Source organism: Haplochromis burtoni, unplaced genomic scaffold, assembly GCF_018398535.1.
Source record: "Haplochromis burtoni strain Fernald_Lab_line unplaced genomic scaffold, NCSU_Asbu1 Contig_49, whole genome shotgun sequence".
NCBI lineage: Eukaryota > Metazoa > Chordata > Actinopteri > Cichliformes > Cichlidae > Haplochromis > Haplochromis burtoni.
In genome coordinates this window covers 297628-318176 of record NW_024582410.1, presented here as the reverse complement: position 1 = coordinate 318176, position 20549 = coordinate 297628, and the positions used below count along the sequence as shown (strand labels likewise).

The 20549-nt window shown below is 42.1% G+C and overlaps 1 protein-coding gene across 4 annotated transcripts in view; it reads left to right on the top strand.

Annotated features, from left to right (window-relative positions):
- The first annotated feature begins 1413 nt into the window (after positions 1–1413).
- Positions 1414–20549, top strand: part of uhrf1bp1l (UHRF1 binding protein 1-like) — a 31830-nt gene continuing 12694 nt past the window's right edge. For 2 of the 4 annotated variants that reach the window (XM_014329285.2, XM_005947549.2), the window contains exons 1-15: positions 1414–1835; positions 11145–11307; positions 12867–12905; positions 13972–14063; positions 14683–14872; positions 14956–15096; positions 15538–15705; positions 16286–16466; positions 16570–16653; positions 16755–16916; positions 17328–17443; positions 17527–17668; positions 18159–18352; positions 18459–19205; positions 19502–20187. In XM_014329285.2, the coding sequence (XP_014184771.1) occupies positions 1792–1835; positions 11145–11307; positions 12867–12905; positions 13972–14063; positions 14683–14872; positions 14956–15096; positions 15538–15705; positions 16286–16466; positions 16570–16653; positions 16755–16916; positions 17328–17443; positions 17527–17668; positions 18159–18352; positions 18459–19205; positions 19502–20187 (3149 nt within the window). In that variant the 5' untranslated portion in view covers positions 1414–1791. The remainder of the gene's footprint in view (positions 1836–11144; positions 11308–12866; positions 12906–13971; positions 14064–14682; positions 14873–14955; positions 15097–15537; positions 15706–16285; positions 16467–16569; positions 16654–16754; positions 16917–17327; positions 17444–17526; positions 17669–18158; positions 18353–18458; positions 19206–19501; positions 20188–20549) is intronic. The other 2 variants (XM_014329286.2, XM_014329287.2) reach the window with 2 other exon arrangements.

The window sequence follows — 20549 nt, the reverse complement described above, 5'->3', positions numbered from 1 at the left end:
GCGTTTAAAGTCAAAACCAGAACAAGCATTGTTCTATACATGAGAGCATTGCATGTGCAGAACACTGATGAAATTATTGACGTTCGAATTAAATTAAATTAAATTAAATTAAATTAAATTAAATTAAATTAAATTAAATTAAATTAAATTAAATTAAATTAAATTAAATTAAATGCAACTGTCTATGTTTCCCTAAATCTTTTATTCAGCAGAGATGTGCAACATAACAATTTTGCATATAGAAAAGTACAAAAGAATTGCCAATAAAAGGAAGGAAAATGGAAATACTAAGTCAGAAGATGATAAAAATGTTAGCATGTATATGTGGAAAAAAACTATAAACTTAAAAAGTGGAATGAGTTACTGCCCTGTTTTATTCCAGAGGGAGAGCTTATAAGTGATCCAATTCACACCTTGATTTGTTCCTTCAAAATGTACTGAATAATAATTGTGTATTAAACTCAAATGTGCAACAAGTGTAGACTATTAAGAGAGTTAAAATAAGTCAGTGTTACCTTTTGCATTGGCATTGTCTTCTTTTTGCATTTTATGTTTTGTTTCGTGATGCTTAAATGTTTTCAGTTATTTAGAGCTGTGGACTGCAGGCAGGCCAGTTCGGCACTTTCAACCCTCTACTTCTACTACAAAGCAATGCTGTTTAATGGTCTGACGTTTTTAATTATGAAGTTAAAAAAGAAAGAAAGTTAATAATAGTGACAATGATATTTCGTCATCCAGAGGACCCAATAGTGCCTGTATAGCTGGTTGAAAAGTTTTGTAGCTGTCTTTTAAATATGAGTATAAATAGCTAAATTCAATCAGTGGACAGATGTTACGTGGTATAAATTATGCAAAATGAGGAAAAGATTAATTTATCACGAAAATCTTCATTTCATTTAAAAAGTTTTTAAACTTTTTTTTAAGTAATTTGATAAATGTCTTCATTTATATCTTCGACGTTAATTGAAAAAAAAAGAAGGAAATTGAATAAATAAATAAATGGATAAACCACTTTCATTAAAATTAATTTTTAATTTTAAAGATATGAATTGAAATTACATCTTCCTTAAAATAGATCACGCCTTTAAAAATCCTGAAAGAAAAAAACAGAATAAAAACGAAATTAAAAGATGAGACTTGTTTGTTTTATAAAAACCATCGTAAAATAGATTTTCAGAATAAAGTAAGTTACATTTTTAGAACATGTAGATATGACAATGAAAGTACGTCCAAAACGTTTATTAATCGAGACTGAAGTGTTGGCTTGATCAGCATATACTTTTAATATAGTTTAGCAAGCCCCATTTTAGATGAAATGATAAAATCATAAAGAAGACATGTTTATATACTGTAAAACGTTACCACTTGTAACACTGGCACTTACCCGGCTGTGGGTAATGGGAATTTCCTAGCAGACTATGAACCCCGCATTAGTCCCCGCCCAGACGCCGTGACAGCAGACGCCGCTCCGTCCAGGTGTACGGTGTGAGGTATTGCAGTGATCCGGACCGTTTCAGACCTCTGTCGGTATATTTGCGTGAAATGGCCTAACGCGATATGCTTTGTCTCCGAGCTTGTCTGTCACTCGGACGTCCGAAATGCCGTCTCTCCGCCCATCTCGCCCCTCGTCTCCCAGAGAATAAAGCGGGAACACCGCTAACATGAACGCGGGCGAAGGGATCAGGCTGTGAGCTGTGAGTTTAAACCTCGAGTGGGAAAAGCTAGCGGTTTGGCTAGCCAGCTAGCTGTGACACCCGGCGGCGGAGGCTCGGATATCGGATTTGCGCAACCATGGCGGGGCTCATCAAGAAGCAGATCCTGAAGCATCTCTCCAGGTCAGTGATGAGTTGAGGTTAACGCTAGCAGACAGGGAGTGGAAATAAAGCGACGACGAATGGATCAAGCTGTCACAGGCGTTAGCTAGCACCCACAAAAACCTCACTTTAATGAGTTTATGCTTGCCGCACATAGATGAAGGGTGTCCTGTAATTTAACACGTCCCTCCTTTGACTGTCACTGTGCGTTTTTGAGTTGGTAACCCTCACAGGACCTGAGACGTGGCTACCCAGCTAAGTGTGCTAGCACCACGCGAGCTGCTAATCCTCCAGACACTTGCTAAGTCGGGTTGAACCAGTTGTGTAGTTGAGTCAGATTGTTAAAATCAACAATCTCAGCGTTCACCTCAAGGTAGCTTAACCTTCAGCAACTGCCTAGCAGGTAGCTAGTGGGCATACAGTCAATATAGTAATGGGAAGACAGGTGCAAGGTACAGGTTTGTTTACATGGGTTTAAACCCCTTTTATCTGGCACTTTTCGCCTTTGTGTTCCCCTATCAGGCATCATACTTGGTGTACATGGAGCCTCAACGTCCTATTATTCAAGATAAGGTCATTTAGAAAGTGAAATATATTGTCCTGCCCCCTAACTCAATATATTTAACAGCATTTTGCGTCACTGTTAAACACCCCACCATATTATATCTATGTTGCCCTTTAATGCCTCTCCAAACGTCATGGAATAGTAATGATGTAGTAGCGTTCAGCTGTCATATTTCTAATCCAGATCACTGATGAGTAAGTCATGAAAAGCCTACAAGCATGCAGGTGGACTGGTGCTTGGAAAGAAAGAAAAAAGCAGTGAGGTGATTGTCCTCACTGATAAAAACCTTTGTTGAAACTGTGAGGAATTTGTCACCCTGTGGATTATATCAGCATTTGTTATTGCTGTGCCCTTGATGTTCTTGCACAGTGCTGCAGTTAAAAATTAAAATGATCTGCTGCAAACCACTTATTAGTGGCACGTCCTTCAGCATCCTCATACGTGGTGTTGTGTTGAGATAAGAGCATGTACATATGACTGTGCATGCTGTCAGCAAAAAAATAGCATCTACTTTGACAGGAAATGACTGGAGGAGGCGTGATGTCATCTGTCTTTTTGCTTGCCGTCCCTTTTTTTTTTTTGTCCTGGCCTGATTGGTCTGTTTCTGAGCGGAAGAAGACAGTCGACCAGTCCTGCATCTTTCAATTAGGTGATGTCATGATCGAGGTGCTGGTGTCAGAATACCAGAGCAGGGTGGCCCTAAATGCTCTACTGCACGAGTTTGGCCACAGCAGGCTGTGATTCTGCATAGATTCTCTCTGCTTTATCACAATCATTATCTGTGTGCTTACAGCTGCAGTTTATGTTGTGGGTGTCAACAGCTTAACTGTTGCAGAGGACATTCCTCTCTCAAATACTGTCTGTGACTAGGACTGTCACAGTGAGCCAGCATCACATCTTCACAGTTCACTGATCAAGACGTCTGCAATGACCGTTTCCCCCTCTGGGCAGGACAAGTGCACTGAGGCATGCATGACATATTAAACTAGTTGAAAGAGCCCCGTTTCCACGATGTGATCTGTTAGAAGAAGCTTTGTGTTTTACTTTTCATGCCCAAGAATGAGTTTGTGAATGCTGAGAGAGCACTGGCTGAGCTGCTGGCCTCAATGTTTTGCCCTAATGTGAAAGTGTTTAGTCGATAAAGTGTTTCGCAGAAGGTCGAACTCAGGTAGTCCCCGGGGGGTGAGTTAACAACAAGGTGTTTGCTTGTCTGCGTTACGGACTGCTTTGGATATCGACACGACACTGGCTCAGAGCCGGACGCGGCGAGATCCAGTTACACACACAAAAACAGATGTAGCGACGCTATGTTTCTCCTGAAAGAGGCTGTCTCAATGAGGTGAAAGGTCACACTCTCATATAAAGGAATATTACGGAGCTGGGAAAGGAGCTTAATTACAGGTGTTCCAGTTAATGAATGAGCACTCATTTCCTTATTTCTTGTCTTCCTCCTTTTGTTGCTTCTTCATTTCTTAGCACATGTGATTCTTTTAACCCTTTTGTGGCCCTTTTAAAATGTCCTCACTTTCTTCACTTTTCTACCTTTAGTCTCTTAATCTGATTCTGACTGTTGTCATTATTAGTTTATTGTCCTCAGTATACAAATAAATATCCAAGAATAGCAAAAAAACAGGCAAGAGAATATACCAGAACTCAAGGTTTTGTTTTTGTCTGTCCAGCTATCAAAAAATGTCAGTGATTTCTTTGTTTCCATGTCTTGAATTCAGTCCTCCTCAAAGAAGCATACGATTTGACACGTTAAACAACTTTTTATGTATTTTTTTGCTGTGTTTTGACCTCTTTCTTTCATAACGTCATTATGACTGAGTTAAATGGATGCTTATGAATTTCATAGGGCCGTCATATAGCACTACCACTAATTGTAAGTAGAGATGGAACGATACCACTTTTTTATGTCCGATACGATATCATAAATTTGGATATCTGCCGATACCGATATGAATCCGATATAGTGTTTTGAGGTTGAGTTGAGTCTGTGCTTTCTCATCGTTGGAGTTTTAGTGGCCATTGCAGTGGGAGAAATGGATTCATTTCTTCTGTGTTTATCATCACGAGTATCTTCCCATCCTCTGCTGTAGCTGTGTAATAATGCACCATAGTGATGCACTCCACTATTCCCTCTGCTGGTGGGAAGGCTATTATGGCCTGAGTCATGACTAAGTGCCTCGCTTTGGGTGTCTCATCAGTGTGTAGCTGTGAAGTGCTTAGTGTGTAGGTTGTGTTTGTGCAGCGAGTGCAATAGAGCGACATTTGGCCAGGGTCCCTCCAGGCCTTGGCATCCTCTGCTGCCCGTGACTGGGCTGGTGGATTGTTTTCTCCTTCACGCTAACCTTTTCGCTGCCTCCACGGGGCTGTAAATATTCCACAAAGACGTGCTGTGCCAACACATACTCGCCTAACTTTTTCAGGTTGCCTTCATTGTGTTGTGTTTGCGTGGAGGCGTTTAGTAGGAGTTTGTGTATGTGGGATTAAAGGGTCTACCTCCTGATGTCAAATTCAAAAAGGAAGAGCAGGCAAAAATTCCAGGCGTGCAATAAAAGTCCAACTGGTAGCATGCTTGAAGCTTTACTGGCAATATATACTCATCACCCAGTTTATTAGGCACACTTGCTAGTAAGGGGTGAGGCCCAAGGTGTTGCCATCAGAACTGCCTTAATTCTTTGTGGCATAGAGTCAACAAGGTGCTGGAAACATTCCTCAGAGATTTCGGTCCATGTTGTCATTAACGCGTCACACAGCTGCTGCTGATTTTTTTTGACTGTACATCCAAAGGTGCTGTTTTGGTTTGAGATCCTGGGGAGTGTGGAGCTCATTTTTGTACAGTGAAACTCACTGTCATTTTCATGAAACCAGTTTGAGATGAGCTGTGCTTTGTGATGTAGTCATAAAGGGAACAATACTCAGGTTGACTTTGCAGTTTGATTTGCACCAAGACCAGCCTGTCTGACGCAAACACAAACACCGCGTTCAAAGTCACTGACATCACCTTTATTCCCCATTCTGAAGCTCCTGTTTGAATTTCAGGAGGCCATCATGATCTTTTGCATGCCAAAGTGCAGTGAGTTGCTACCATGCGATTAGTTGATGTTAATCATGAGTTGAATTATAAAGTTTTTAATAAGTGTAAATATTAATCAAATATTGCAAATGAGTCCAAAATCGCTGAAGATTTATATAATAGGAGTGAAAACAAATGCAACTGCTTTTTTTTGTTTTAGCCTTTTTTTCTTGCCAAGTCGTTTACTTTCACTAAGCCAAAATCCACCCATCCATTTTCTTTCACTGAGGTCAAGTTGCGGTTTCAATTGGGAATCGAGAAACATGCCGAACGCTTCCTTCTCTGAGTACTTGCATGTCTTTTTGACAGTTGATCATTGCAAAACACTGACGTCAAACTCAAAGCAGTGCAGCTTTACTGTCTACATCATGTTTGCACACTGCAATAATGAGACACGTGCTAAAACCTCGCCGTCTAGCTGCCTTTGAACTAGAATCGGTAAAGAATTGATAAAGATTTTCCCCTTTAGATAATAATATCATTTTCCCTCTGTGGTTGCAGTGTAGCTGATTGAGCAGGGTATTTCACACAAAAATCACTCCAGCGATGTTTTCCAGTTCCTGTTGGGGAATCCCGAGACACTTGGAAAGCCAGTCTTTCCAGTAAGCTTTGAGTCTCCTCCCTCCCTACTGGAAAACCTACAAAGGAATGCACCAAGGAATCATTGTGATTAGATGCTTAAACCGCCTCATCTGTCTCCTTTTGACGCTCCCATCAGATCCATCATGATGTAGAAGCTCCTCATCCAATCCCTAATACTTAGTCAGGCCACCCCAAAACAACAAATATAACCAAATGCAGGACTGTAACAAAAGATTTTGATTATCAGATCATTAATTATTTATATTCTAGTAAATCAAATAGTAAATTTGGGCCATTTGTTGTTGTTTTTTAAAAAAAATGGTGATACTGTAAATTGCAGGTTATCATATCATATAGGTTGTCATTCAGCTAGCTAAGGATAAGTGACTGATGCCTAATGCTTAATCATTTTTCTTAACCTTTGCTATCAGAATTTTGTGACCCAGAACAGATCAAAGAAGACGATGAGATGTGACAGACCGTGGCTTGCAGCCTTCAGATACGGTTAATGAGTCCAAGCTTTAATCTTAGGCATGGCCTTAAAATTATATTTTCATACTCGATGACCTGGCTTTGTATGAAACATTAGGGAAGCTTTTTCATTAAGTCTGATTACTGCCCTTCTTTTAATAGTGCCAGCCGATGGCTTTGAGAAACACTTTAGTGTGATTTAATGTGTGACTTGTCAAATTATCCTAGCAAGTCACGTTCACCAGAAGCATCTTATTGTCCTAATTGGCCTCTAATTACATCCAGCACCTGGTGATCTGTTGAGGAATACTGACCCTAATGAAAGGCGTTATCAGTTCAGGAGGCTCAACCCGCTCTCCTGTTTACACTGAATGGGCCAGTGAAGGATTTAGAGGGCTATTTAAAGCTCACGTTCACATTTTTCTTGTTGAGCCAAGTAAAAATGTTGGAACTTCCCTTTCTCTTCCGGTAAACTGCAATTCTAGGTTGCACAGGAATGCCCTGAAGATGCCGCATGTGTTTCCTGTTTTATCCTCTTTCTGTTTGTCTCTTTGTTTCTCACTTTATGTCGCCGCAGTCTTTGTTGCTAAAAAAAACAAAAACAAAAATAGAGTTGGTAGTCCTCTGAGTCATTCTGGCTGTTTTGCCTCCTCTCTTTCTGGCACTGATGTCATCAGGGTGCGCCTCAAATGCATCGTCGGAGAGTAGGAAAAACCTGTATCCATCAACCAGATCCGCAGACATAAGCATACAGTGTGGCGGGCCAAATCTCTGCTCTTGGTTTGTGGTTGTGTGGGAAGTTGCAGGATCAGCGTACTGTTGGAGACGTCCTTAGCTGAGTTTGAGCAAAATGACTCACAAATGTTTATTAGCAGCAGGTGTTTACTGAACAGCCAAGTCATGCAGATGGAAAAAGAAGGATGAAAAATTGGTGATGCATGTTGCATAAACGTGAACCTTGAAGCAGAAGGTTAGATTAGCTTTGGGTAAGATTCTGAACGGCAGGAGAGAAGGAGACAGCAGCTCACTCCAAACACGACTACAGAGCAGAAACTACAAATGGAGCCGAGGGGTAGATGGTATAACAGTCACTGTAGTGCAGCCACTTTCATTTGATCACATTTTAATATAAAAAAAATAAAAAAAATTTAAACGCTTTAAGGTATTTAAAAGTGGCATCCTTCTTTGTGTATATTTTGGCATGACCCATTTGAAACTAATCGTTTCAAACTGGTTAAGTTTTGCAGGAATTAGCTCTGTGCTGAGTGGTTAATTTTGTCCTTTGGAGAGGCAGACACCCCCGCCTGCAGCCATTAGCCTGCTCTAATCTCTTTATGGGCCTGGATCTGGTCCGGTGAGCTGGAACCTGCTGACTGGAATAATGGCTGAGGTCTAGTGTGGAGAGATGAAAGAGAAAGATGACAGTGTGTGTGAACATAATACCCTCTACCTCTTGCTGTTGACTGGGATCTACCTGCTTAATTTAGCTTTAGTAGCCTTGATATTAGACAGCTGATTAACAGCCTTTTATTTGCTCACAGTAGTGATTTATTTATGGAGTTGAAGGAAGGCAAGAGGAAGCCCCGACTGAGGATGATATACCAGATAAGGTGCAAAGGAGGGAGGGGAAACTAGCTGGCTGATACTTGATCAGCAGCAGAAATGAATATTTCACTGGTCACAAGGCTAAGACGCTCCATCTCTCAGACACAAACTGTTTCTATGTGCATGCCCATGTGTGCAGTGAATTGTTTGTGTTTTGCTTGTAAGAGTTTTAATTAATTAATTTTTTGGACTCATTTTGCTGTGCCGAGGCTCAGTTTATGCTTCCGCAGCTGAATAATTTACACGGATGGCGAATACGAGAAGAATCCAGTGCTGCCAGGAGAAGGTGTTGGGTGTAAAGGAACTGGATTTGACTGAATTATTACAGACACGAGCTGCCAAATCACAAAGCAGTGACAGAGTGTCCTGATAGTCTGGGTCCAGACAGACCATCTGAACAGAAACAAAAACCTTTTGTCTTCTTATGACTATCCAGTTTCTTAATGGCTGCGTAATCATACAGCACCATTTCGGGAATGCTGAGAGTGCAAGTTTTTGAGCTCTTCGTGACTCTCATGAGCTCTCCGTGACTTTCTCTACCAATGTGACTTTAAGAAGTTGCTCTCAGGTTTTTAATTGACTCTTATACTTCTCATTAGGCTAACCTGATTTTGGTCTCTTGTTATATTTTTCAGCTTTTACTATTGTTTTGAAAAATTGATTCAAATTCACCAATCAGTTACCTGCTGATGCCGAACTCACACAATGGAAAACTGTAGTTTAAGAATGCACGCGACCAAAATGATTACAGCTTTGTCCAATTGAGCGAGCTTTGAAATCGCTCCTACAAAGACGGCAACATGGTCTGCGAACAAACGCAGCCAGTTGCCGTCTTTGAATGTACTTTGGTGTGTGAAGATGCCGAAAAAGCGGCAATAACATGGAGCAACTCTGCCATCAGTCTTTTAACAGTTTGAAACTGAATGAGGCTAAGTTGGCAATTACACGCAATCTATTTGCAATAAAACGAAGATAAACTAATGAAATGGTGAAAATGGCAAATCTCTTGGCATCTACTTACACAGAAAGTTTCACGTTAACTACTTGCATTCAAAGCAAGAACCTCATAGATTTGAAATGGCCATTTGTTCGCCAATCTGACTTGCTCAGATTGAGTCCAGCATCGTGCAAATCTCTATTTATAATTGAGATGGCAATGATTTCCAAACCAATCTGCCCGAGAGTAATTGCAGTTGGTCCAAGTTGGACCGTGGTCGTTTGGAGACAGGATCGCCTCTCACTAGGCGACCTGTGCAGTGGCCTCATGATTGAAAGCGGTTGCCCAGAGGTTAAGTTATAGTCACATATGAATCTACAACTCACAAGTTAGTCCACCCCTTCCTGCTATAATCAACCTTTCCTCAGGTTTTGCTGTGCTTCTTCATATGGTGTCACATATCTATGTCTTGAGCATAGACGTATGGATTGTGTTATTTTTTTTATTAGCTTGCTCTAAATTAGGAGGTGGGTATATCAAGATAAGTGTGTCCAGTGTTGGTTGGGTTTAGTGTTGACCTGATTTAATGGTAGCTTTGGCGTCCACGCCTAATGTTATTTCAGGATGGTCACCTCTGCTGACCTCACTAGAAAAGTACAAGTAAGTAAGCACTATGGTGGGTTGAAAAAGCAATAGATGTATTATTCTAGTGCTAAAGAGTTTCAATAATAAATAATTATTTTTTAACCTGATCCCAACCAGTAATATTATTTATATAAAATAACTATTAATAGGAGTCTGAGTTACAGTAATTCAAAGCAAAATGTATCAATATTTGTTTGTGAAATAGACAATAAATACAAAGATCAATCACACGATTTAGATCATGCTACAATAAAACTGCATGCCTGCATGTATCTTGACTTAACAGTGTTGATATACAAATGTTAGGATAACATGGTACTATTCAGTGGATCATGGCATTCTGGTAGAATCTATGCTCAGTTGGTTTACACTCAGTTAAATGTTTTTTGTTTTTTTAAATTTAATTATTTTCTGGTGTAACTGAGAAAGAAAATCTCTTTCTGGTGTCAGTTTGCTATTATTAAAGATGTTCCACATAGTAGTAACAATGATACCCCAAACTGTGGCGGACACTTCTATGGTCAGGTTTCATTTATTTATTGTTTTTTAGCATTTCAAATGAATATCAGGCTAGGATCTAATGCTTTTGTGGGGCTTTATCATGGTTTCACTGCATTCTTCAAATGTGATGCGGACCAAAATTGGGAATGTACAGGGAAGGCCGTGAAGCTCCGGACGGCAAAAGAAAGAATGTGAAATCAATAAAATCACAGTAGTGTTTAGAGGAGATTGTGCTGAATTGGTCTACGGAGATTTCTGCGTCAATGATCAACTCAGTGTACGGCTACTCTGCTAACTATTAACCAATACTCAAACTGTGAATGGAGGCAGAAAACACTTAGGTCATGGACAATCAAGTTTGTGTGATTAAGAGTCTTTACTTTGTGTAAAAGCAAACAGGGACTCACTGATTCAGCATATAGCATGGGACACTGGCAAATACTTATAAATGTGCACCTTATTTTATGAGACTGTGAGGCCTGGGTACACTTTGTCCAGTGTTAGTTACACATGTTACTGTGCTAGACTTACCCCTGCTCTTTTTCAGCATCTGTTTATGAGCTCAGTAGATTATCAGTAGATTGAGCAGTGTATAAGCGATACAAATACAGCTTCAATTAAGTAGAAAACACCTTTTCCAAACACTAGCTGTGGTTTTATGACGTATGTCTTTCCATTCCTGTTGCTGGAATGTTAAATTCAACAGCAGTCATAACCTTAAATTATGGGCTTTTAAACATTTTTTTAGTGTTTCTCAATATAATTTATTCTGTATTTAATATAACTGTTTTTTAAAACCACAAGTGTGTGTGTGTGTGTGTGTGTTGCAATCGACATCCAATACACCGTAAGCGCTACCCTTGGGATTTGCTTGGCTGGCCTGTCAGTTTGTTTACAGCCTGTTTCTATAAATATATCTGGACTCTTCTCGTCTGTGTCCCGTAGGTTTGCTAAGAACCTGTCGCCCGACAAAATCAACCTGAGCACGCTGAAAGGGGAGGGCCAGCTCACCAACCTGGAGCTCGATGAGGAGGTGCTCCAGAGCCTGCTGGACCTGCCCACCTGGCTGGCCATCAATCGTGTGGAATGCAACAAGGCTGCCATCAGGGTGAGACTCGGGGTTGTTCAATTTGTCACCTATTTACTGGAAATGATGACTTTTAGGGAAGAGCTTTGGCTTCAGATGGAAACAACCCTTACGCTTTTATAGAGAACATTAGGACTGGAAACACTGGGTTTAGGAAAATAGATTTGATTTGAGAAATGAGACATGGGTTATGATGCTGGTTCCAGTGGTGCTTTTTTAAGGAGTCATATTTAAATAGATGTGCAAAGCAGATTTTGCACTCAAGTCAAGGATACCTAGAATACTCCATAAACACACAATGTGTATATACAAACAGTGTGCCTTAAAAACATATCATACAAGTGCTGAAGGCACACTGGTAACTTCTAGTGACTTTTTGCACTACATAAGCACTCTCTGCTGGAGCTGTCTGACACTCCGATGCGGTCATGGTGATCAGCCAAGTATCATGACTGAGGGCAGCCTCTGACACACCCTGGAAACGGTGAATGCAGCTGTATAATTTTCTTCATGACTGGACTTTTATTCAGACCAAGGTCCATTTTCCACCTCTGCCTTCCCTCCCCCACCCGACTACCTTCCCCCCTTATCCTCAAAAAGCCGAACCGTCAGCTCATAGCATAATTTTTCAAGCCTTTTCTTCTTGTTTCGATTTGCTTTAAGGTTGCCACTTCGATGTCTGATCAGCTGTAAATGCAATGTACCATTGTTCCCTTGTCTTTACTTGTAAAAGTCCCGTCAGTTGGGGTCAGTGTAAGGGGAATATGATTTCTGAGTGAACAATGGAGCTGGTGAATTGAAACCTTCACTACAACCTTAACGTAGCTCGCTGGGTATTTTTGTGTTTGCTGTTAAACCGGCTTTTAAAATAAAACAGAAAGCAGAATCATATCTCACTTCCTCACTTGTTAGATCCCCATCTGTTCTTTGCATCTTCCTGTTACGGAGACAGTAAGCCTCACACATTCACCTCTTCCCTTTAAAAGGCCGCAATACACAAATTGGAGTAAAAAATAGGTTGCTTCATTGAATGGTCCTGTTGAGTAAAGTTACACAATCGATATCTAGACGGCCAAAGACTCATTTGTAACTTCACATACTGTAGTAGATGTTTCTGCCTCAGTAGTTTAAAAGATGAGCTAGAACCCCCTGATGTCTTTGAAAACCAGAAGGAAGGCAAATGAAATGGATTTAATTGAATTAGACGCACAAATCCCGAGTATTTCCCATTACTTGATTTATGACGTCTCCCAAAAAGGAGTCGCTCTGTGACAAAAAAAACCCCCTGAAACCGAACATAAGCATTTAATCTGTTTTGCTATATAATTTGACTTGAATCAGGAGGCTGCATGTCGAGGATTAATGACGCTCTGGAGATGAATGAATGAGCTGCCAGTCAGTGTATACTACTCATCGATTACATTTTTGTTCTTTCTACTCTGCTGGATTTGTACATCCTGTTGATTGACATTGCATTTTTCATTTCAGTGAACCAAAAATCCGAATAGGTGAGGTAAAGATTAGTTATGTGTAGCATGCAATGCTGCAAAGCTGACACGCTGCTCTACTTTCACCCACAGATACCATGGACCAAGTTGAAGACTCACCCAATCTCTTTGGTAAGTTGATGTGCCACTTTCAATCAATAAGTGAATGTCCAGGATATATGATACACTTTATTAGAAGGTTAAGAGCAGGAAATGGCAAACAAAATGTGTCAGTAAGCTTCCTAAAGCACTGCTGAAGCTTTCCTTTGACGCACTCGCACATATGACGTACGAGAGCCTTTAGTTTCCCGTCTTGAGCCCGTTTTATCTTCAGTATGCTGTCAATTGGCCTTCGTGTTGGTGCTGAACTTTTCCAAAAGCTCGTTTATGTCTGTTCCACTGGCTGCCAGTGTTTCTCTGACCTCCGCCTGAATGAGCAGGCCACAGGTGTCAGGTTGATAGACTCCCAGTCTCCAGGTAGCTTCAATTCCCAGAACACGGGCCAGTGAAAACCAGCAACAAGAACACACAGTACACCTGCCTACACAAAACCTTTAGACGCCTTCAGCTCTGAGCGTTGTGAACTTTCTGGGCTCAAGGAAACATTTTTGTGTTTTCTAATGTGCATTTCCTCTTCGGCGTTCATTAGTTTTAGTGTTAATTTGAGCTTTTTCATATCATACTGTGTTTGGTATTTATCAGGAGCAAGATTTAACACATTCAGGTCTAGCATCAAAGTACAAAAAGATAAAATACACACCAGCGCTTCCTGACGATTGTTGGATTGGCAAATTTTAATACGTTGACAAAGACTATATAAAAGTAAGGCTGTTTGCTTATTTTGCATATTTTAGCTCATGCAGCCAGAGGATTGTTGAGCTCATGACATACCAAGGCACCCGTCCCTTCGCCAACTGGTTACCAAACCTTTATCGCAGAATCACTCAGCCTGTAATGCTGCTCCGAGTTTAATCTGGAGCAGATTAAACAACCACCTAATGGCCTTCACTCAAAACATGCTCATGTTTGTCAAATGTCTTTCTCAATGAATTTTTATTCTCATTAGATTGTGCAGTACAACCAATCAGTGATAAGACCTGACAGGACAACCAATATACTTCTGAACTGTGATCGATAATGAGTCAGATGAGCTACTATGTCTATGACATTCTAGTCTTTGACTTGCTTGTTCTTTCAGACTTTGGATAAAGTGGTGATGGAGATGAGCACCTGCGATGAGCCTCGTCCACCCAATGGCCCATCTCCCATTGCAACAGCATCAGGACAGAGGTGGGCTTTTCTTTCTGTCATACTCATTGGGATGAGTCGGATGAGCAGTGTAGGCAGCAATGAAGTGCTTTCAAACTTTTCAACAGTCCAGTTTTTACTTGTTTTATTTTTGCCTTTTGAATGTGAATTAATGCTATATATATATATATATATATAGTGCTGACCAGTAATGGCAAAAAAGTATCAAAACTAATTAAAAACAGACATTTTTAAAACAGTTCTGTTGTGTCACCATACACCACTATAAATCAAATGACTCTGAGGGGCAGCTAAAACAGTGTCAGAGTACTAGCACTGAAACCGGAACCCTCCCACTCTAAAAAATATTAATTAATCAACCACTAGTATAAAAAAGGGTCATTTTTATGAGTTAACAATGGGATGGGAGTTTATTTCTGATCATAAAGGTCACAAATCAAAGTTCAGAGATAAGACTAATATTTACTTTGCTTGTTATACAGCTATGAGTGATCAATAAAGCTTATCTTCAAAAATTAATGAATACAAAACATGGCGGTTATTTAGATAATGTGTGAGGTTTTTGTTTGTTGAAAGACGCAGATGACTGACAGGCTACTAATGATCTATTGCCCCCCCCCCCTCTCTGTGCATCTTACAGTGAATATGGTTTTGCTGAGAAGGTGGTAGAGGGCATATCCTTATCAATCAACTCTATTATCATCCGGATCAGTGCCAAGGCCTTTAACGCGTCTTTTGAGCTCTCGCAGCTGCAGGTCTACAGCGTCAACACCAGCTGGAGCATCGGTGACCTACGCTTTACTCGCATTCAGGACCCCCAGAAAGGAGAGGTCGGTGTTTGTTAGTTTTAAACAAAATAAGGGTATTTTGACACACAACGTTCTCATTTACTGCCCTTTTTTCTTTCGCTCAGATTCTGACATTTAAAGAGATCAGCTGGCAGATGATCCGGATCGAGGCCGACGCTATCCAGAGCGCCGAGCACGAGATGTTGAGCGCCCCCATCCGCCTCATCACCAACCAGTCCAAGATCCGAGTCACTCTCAAGAGACGGGTTAGAAACCACGCATGTGCCCTTTCAGATATTCATGCTATGACATTTGACGGAGCAGGCTTGAAACCCAGACTCTAGGCAACATCGGCTTGTCCACTGTGAACAATGACCCCTCTGTGTGGCCTCACAGGCTGCAGGGCCAATAGCAGTGCTTCATTAAACAGCTGGTGTTTATTTCAGCCAAAATGGCAACCAGTATGCAGTTTCTTCAACACAAAGGGGATTTTAGTGTGCTGAGCAAAAGTAATTGGCCTGCTGAGTTCCTATTGGACAAAGATACAGATGCTCCTTAAACTGCAAAACCTGTATTCGGTTTGTTTGTTTTTTTTTAAATCTGATAAATGTTCTTGTGAATTCGGTGTCATGTTACATTCCTGGAAACTCTTGGCGAACCTCCACCTGCATATTGCTTGTTTATAGCAGCTCTTCTGTGTGATTCAGATCAAAGACTGTAACGTGGTGGCCTCCAAGCTGATTCTGATCTTGGATGACCTCCTGTGGGTGCTGACAGACTCTCAGCTCAAAGCTATGGTGCAGTATGCCAAGTCCCTCAGTGAGGCTATGGAGAAGTCTGCACAGCAGAGGAAAAGCATGGCCACAGAAGACCAGGTACCAGTCAGTGACGTTTTCCACGCATAGAGAACGCTTATCATATTTTCTTACCTTTTTTTTCCCCTCTTTCTGTCACCCTCCCCATTTTTCCATTTTTCCCATTTCCTCCTCCTCTTCCTGTTCATGCTCTAATTGTGTGTGAATGAGCCATGGTGTAATATTTAGTCCTCGTGCTTGTCAAAATCACGTCTGATGCCCTATTTGTGCCCACAGTATGTCTTTCACTGTTGCTTTTTAGCATCTTTCAGTCAGTGTCCTACTTTCCTGCTCTCTACACACACACAAAGACACAAAATGTACAGACAGCCATCGCCCACTCATATTCACACCTTCCTATATCTCAGCAGCTTTACTTTACAGTAATGAATCTGTTTCCCGTAAATTGGCCTTATATGCCACCTGGTGGAAACACAGAGTACTTCACCGCTCATCTTTTTTATTGGACTCATCAATCTTCATGAGTCACTCTTGTAGGAAATGAACTGAAAACCTCATCAGTGACAAGAATAGGATGATCTATCAGAGCGTTTATAACACGGGCAAAGCGTCAACACTTAAAACGTTCTGTGTTCTCCAGGTGTCATCGCCGCCCCCTTCAGCCCAACAGGTGCGCACCCAACAGGCGTCCTCAGCTGCTGACCAGAGTGCAACCATGGCCAAGCTGTTCAGCGCCTATGATGTGTGCGAGACATCGCACCATCTCCAGATCACACACCTAGACCTGCACATTTGCGATGATATCCATGCTAAGGACAAAGGTAACGCATGTGCAGCTTTACACGTTCACTTTATTAAGCACACAAATGACTAGTATGATTGTTTTCAACTTGAGGTCTCTTGTTTTTTGCTTCTGGTGTATAGTCGTCAATAAAAGGATAACCGGTGGAGCCATGCAGCTTTCCTTTAGCTCCATTACTTTGGACTACTACCCTTTCCACAGAGCAGGTATGAATTTAGCTGTTGAGATCAGTAATCTGCCAAACAAAATAAACACTGTTAACTTTAAACAAACAGAGAATTTATTAATTGTATTTCAATCTTCATAGGTGACAGCTGCGCTCACTGGATGCACTACAGCGACGCCACTAAGACGAGAGAGAGCTGGGCACGGAGCCTCCTGGATGAATTCAGGACCAACGTGGAGATGTTAAAGAGCACAGTTCGAGACCAGCAAGGCCCGAGCCACACCCACAGTTCCCCAAAGCATGGTAAAAGCACACGCGCTCACACACAGGTGTTAGGTGCATTTTTGTTGTACCCACAGCACATCACCCCTGTGGGTTTTCTGTCCTCCAGTGTCCCTTAGGGACGATGTGTATGGCTCTCTAGGAAGTCAGGAAGGAGCGGGAGGAGGAGCAGTAGGGCTTAGTGAGACACACTCCTCACTACTAGATTGGAGCCCACACGCACAGCCTCCAGCGCAGTGCTGCTGGTGCCTGGAGCCAGGTATCGCGGTGTGTTTGCGCACAGTTTGGTGCGGTGATACACACCTTTGTCTAGGCACAGAAGTTTCTCATTGGGGAACTGAGTTGTGACACTGTTTGCCGCCCTCTCTGCTGTTGTGTTTTTAGTCATTTCCTCTTGTTTTACCTACACATACCTTCTTCTTTTCCCTCCAGGTAAGATAAACACGTCTTCCAGCGCTTCCTTCAGTCCTCCTCCGCCTCAGACTCCCAAGGCTCAGCTCATGTCCAGCTCAATTGTTCTCAGGATGGCTGACTTCAGCATCTATCAGGTTCAGTAATGTTGCAGACTTTTTCTGCAGGAAATCACTGAGGCTGTATACATTTTCTCAACTACCTTTAATTCATTTTTCAGGTCTCAACAGCAGACCAGCGCCGCTCCAGCCCCAAGACCATGATCTCCTGTAATAAGAAGTCCTTGTACCTTCCGTCAGAGATGCCGGCCATCCATGTAGAGTTCACAGAATACTATTTCCCTGATGGAAAAGACTACCCTAGTAAGACTTGTGCCTTGATACTCAAGATACATTTATTTTCTCACCTCACAAATAAATGAGTTGATCGTGCGCTGTGTAAATAACAATTTTTCTAAACCCGGGCTCTGCTTCATGGTAGGTTTTCTATCTCCCATCACACTTTCGAGTCCATTTAGTCCAATCAGTGAGCTGTGGGGTTAGTCATTGACTCCTGTGTGGCTGAGAGAACATTGATTTTTCTGAATTACACTCAGTGCTCTGGATGAGGGATCACCCAATTAATTCATTTATGGATTTCTCACAAGCTCTTAGCACACATTATGAGAGCCACTAAAGGTTTTTTACTTTTCTGACTTCAAGTGTGCAGCCAAGAAAATAACATTTAGCAAATTAAGTACCATTCCTTCCTCCTCCTTTTTTTAATACGTATAGTGTCTTATTACTTTCTGCTACGTGTTTCTAAATATTATGTAACCTTTCCATCTTTTCCATCATGTTTCTGCTCCTCCAGTTCCGTGTCCAAACCTTTATGCTCAGCTCAATGCCCTTCAGCTGGTCCTGGATCCTCGCAGCCTGGTGTGGCTCAACCTCTTTGCCCTCGACCTGAGGCAGAGTCTGGAGCAGTTCATGGAGATCTACAAGCTCAATGACTCTCAAAAACCAGACGAGCATGTTGACATCAGGGTTGACGGCCTCATGCTGAAGGTAAGAAGGATTGCAGAGGGATAGGCCGTTTCCTGGTTTGAAGCTTGGACTGTATTTTCTCGGATTCATGCCTTTTTAAAAAAAATTATTATTATTTCTCCACTAGCTCGTAATTCCCACTGATCAGGACTCTTCTTCGCCTGCTGACCTGCCTCGCTCCATCTCAATTCAGACTTCAGAAATGGCAGCCACTAACACCCGACACCCGGCCAACTGTACACGATCCCACCTTGAAGCCCTTCTGCAGGCCTTTGAAGAGGAACCCTTCTTCTGTTCATCTTTTTCCTCTTTCCCTCGCTCCTCATCCTCTTTACCAATCCTCCATCCCGTCTTCCAGCGCCACGCTCACGAACAGGACACCAAGTTGCACGACATTTATCGGGGCCTAGTGGTGCCCACGATGGGCACGGACGCCCTCAAGATGCCTGCAGCCACTGACTTTTGGGCGCTGCACTTTGCCCAGTTTTGGGTGGACTATGAAGGAACCCGCGGAGGTAAAGGGCGGCCCCAGCCCTTTGTGGACTCCTTCCCTCTAACTGTGTGGGCGTGTCAGCCAGCAAAGCTCGTCCAGCATCAGGAGAAGCTGAGGAGTGCTGCTGGACCAGGACTGTCCAGAAGCTCGTCAACGGAGGCTGTCGCACGTTTACAGAGGAAGCGATTATTAAAGGAGTATTACAGCACTGATGCAACGACATCATCACCTCACAATAGCAATTCAGCACTGCCAGCCAGTAATGGTCTCCATAAACCCCTCTCACTAGACAGTCTGCCCTCCTCATCCTCCTCTTTGTCATCAGATAAAGATGCAGATGTGCATGTGTTGGTGCATGTGCAGAAGCATCTGAGCGCTCAGGTATTTTTTCATAAAGGCTTTTGTATCTAATTAGCTTTTTTTTATTCCATATCTTTGGTTGGTTTGAAACCTAAATAGGAAGGAAAATCTACTTAATTGGTAATGGTAACAGTTCTGACCTGACCTGTTACCTTTACAGGGATAAAAAGAATAAACATCACAGATTGAAAAGAGACAGGAAAGTTAAGAAGTTAAACAATAAACCTTTGATAGTTAACAACCCCCTGAAAAAAGCTTCACAGCATTAACACATTTATACATCTTTAATAACGCCTTTATTCTGTGCGTGTGTTTAGGTAAGCCATCGGCAGTATGTGTTTCTGATGCAGCTTCAGCGCACCATCAAATCCCTGCAGCAGACACTACAGCAGGATATGGAGAAGATGAGCTCCAAGAGAGACCGCAAGGATCCTTCCCACCATCCGGCAGATCGCCAGCCGTTCACCGTCTGCTTGGGCCTCCTGCTCAAAAGCGCAGAGGTGTCCCTGCTCCTGAAGCCCATTCCGCAGCCTGAGGGTTCAGGATCTCCTCCAGGCTCGGAGCTGTCGCCCTCAGAGAGCCGAGGAACTCTGGAGCCTGCGAGTAATGCGAGAGACGGGGGAGAGAAAGGCAATGAAGGATCTGGCTCAGAAGGTGGAGGAGCCAAGCAGTCTTGCACTGTAGACCAGCTGCTATGTAGCCATGGCTTAGAGGGAGGACCCATGCAGGTTCCTGCACCTCTCATTCCCGCTTCCACTTCAACTACACATCCCGACTTGAACCACAAAACGTCAGTGGAGGAGAGGACTCCAGCTAAAAGGACTGGGCGGGGGAGTTCAGATGAAGGTGGCGAGGTGCTGATGGATGGGTTGTCTGGAGGTGATGATATGGGATCTAGGTTAGACTCCAAAAACCAACCATGTGACCATCTGCCTGATCCACTCAGCAGCAAAGACTGGAGCGACAAAGACAAGGCTGCAAAGATGCCTCAGTCAATATCCAGGTATTCAGTTTGTCTCACGAATGCTATTAGTTTCCACAACAGAGTCATTACTAATACGTTAAGGCAGAACTGTGCTGCTTCAACATTTAGACTCCGCTGAGATAAGCCAGTAATTAGTTTTGTTTATACAGTTCAGTTTCACACATTTGCAGAAGAGGAATCGCTCTACCAGGAATCAGATGCTCGCAGTACAGGCTGTGTAAGTGCATTATTAAGTTAGTACTGAACACCAAGAGATAAACAAAAAAAATATTAAGGATTCAACAAAGCATAATTTTAATAAGGTTAGTCTGCTGATGATTTTGTTGATTAACAAGTTAATCTTTGTAGAATCTTTTCCAGTCGGGAAAGCATGTTAAAGA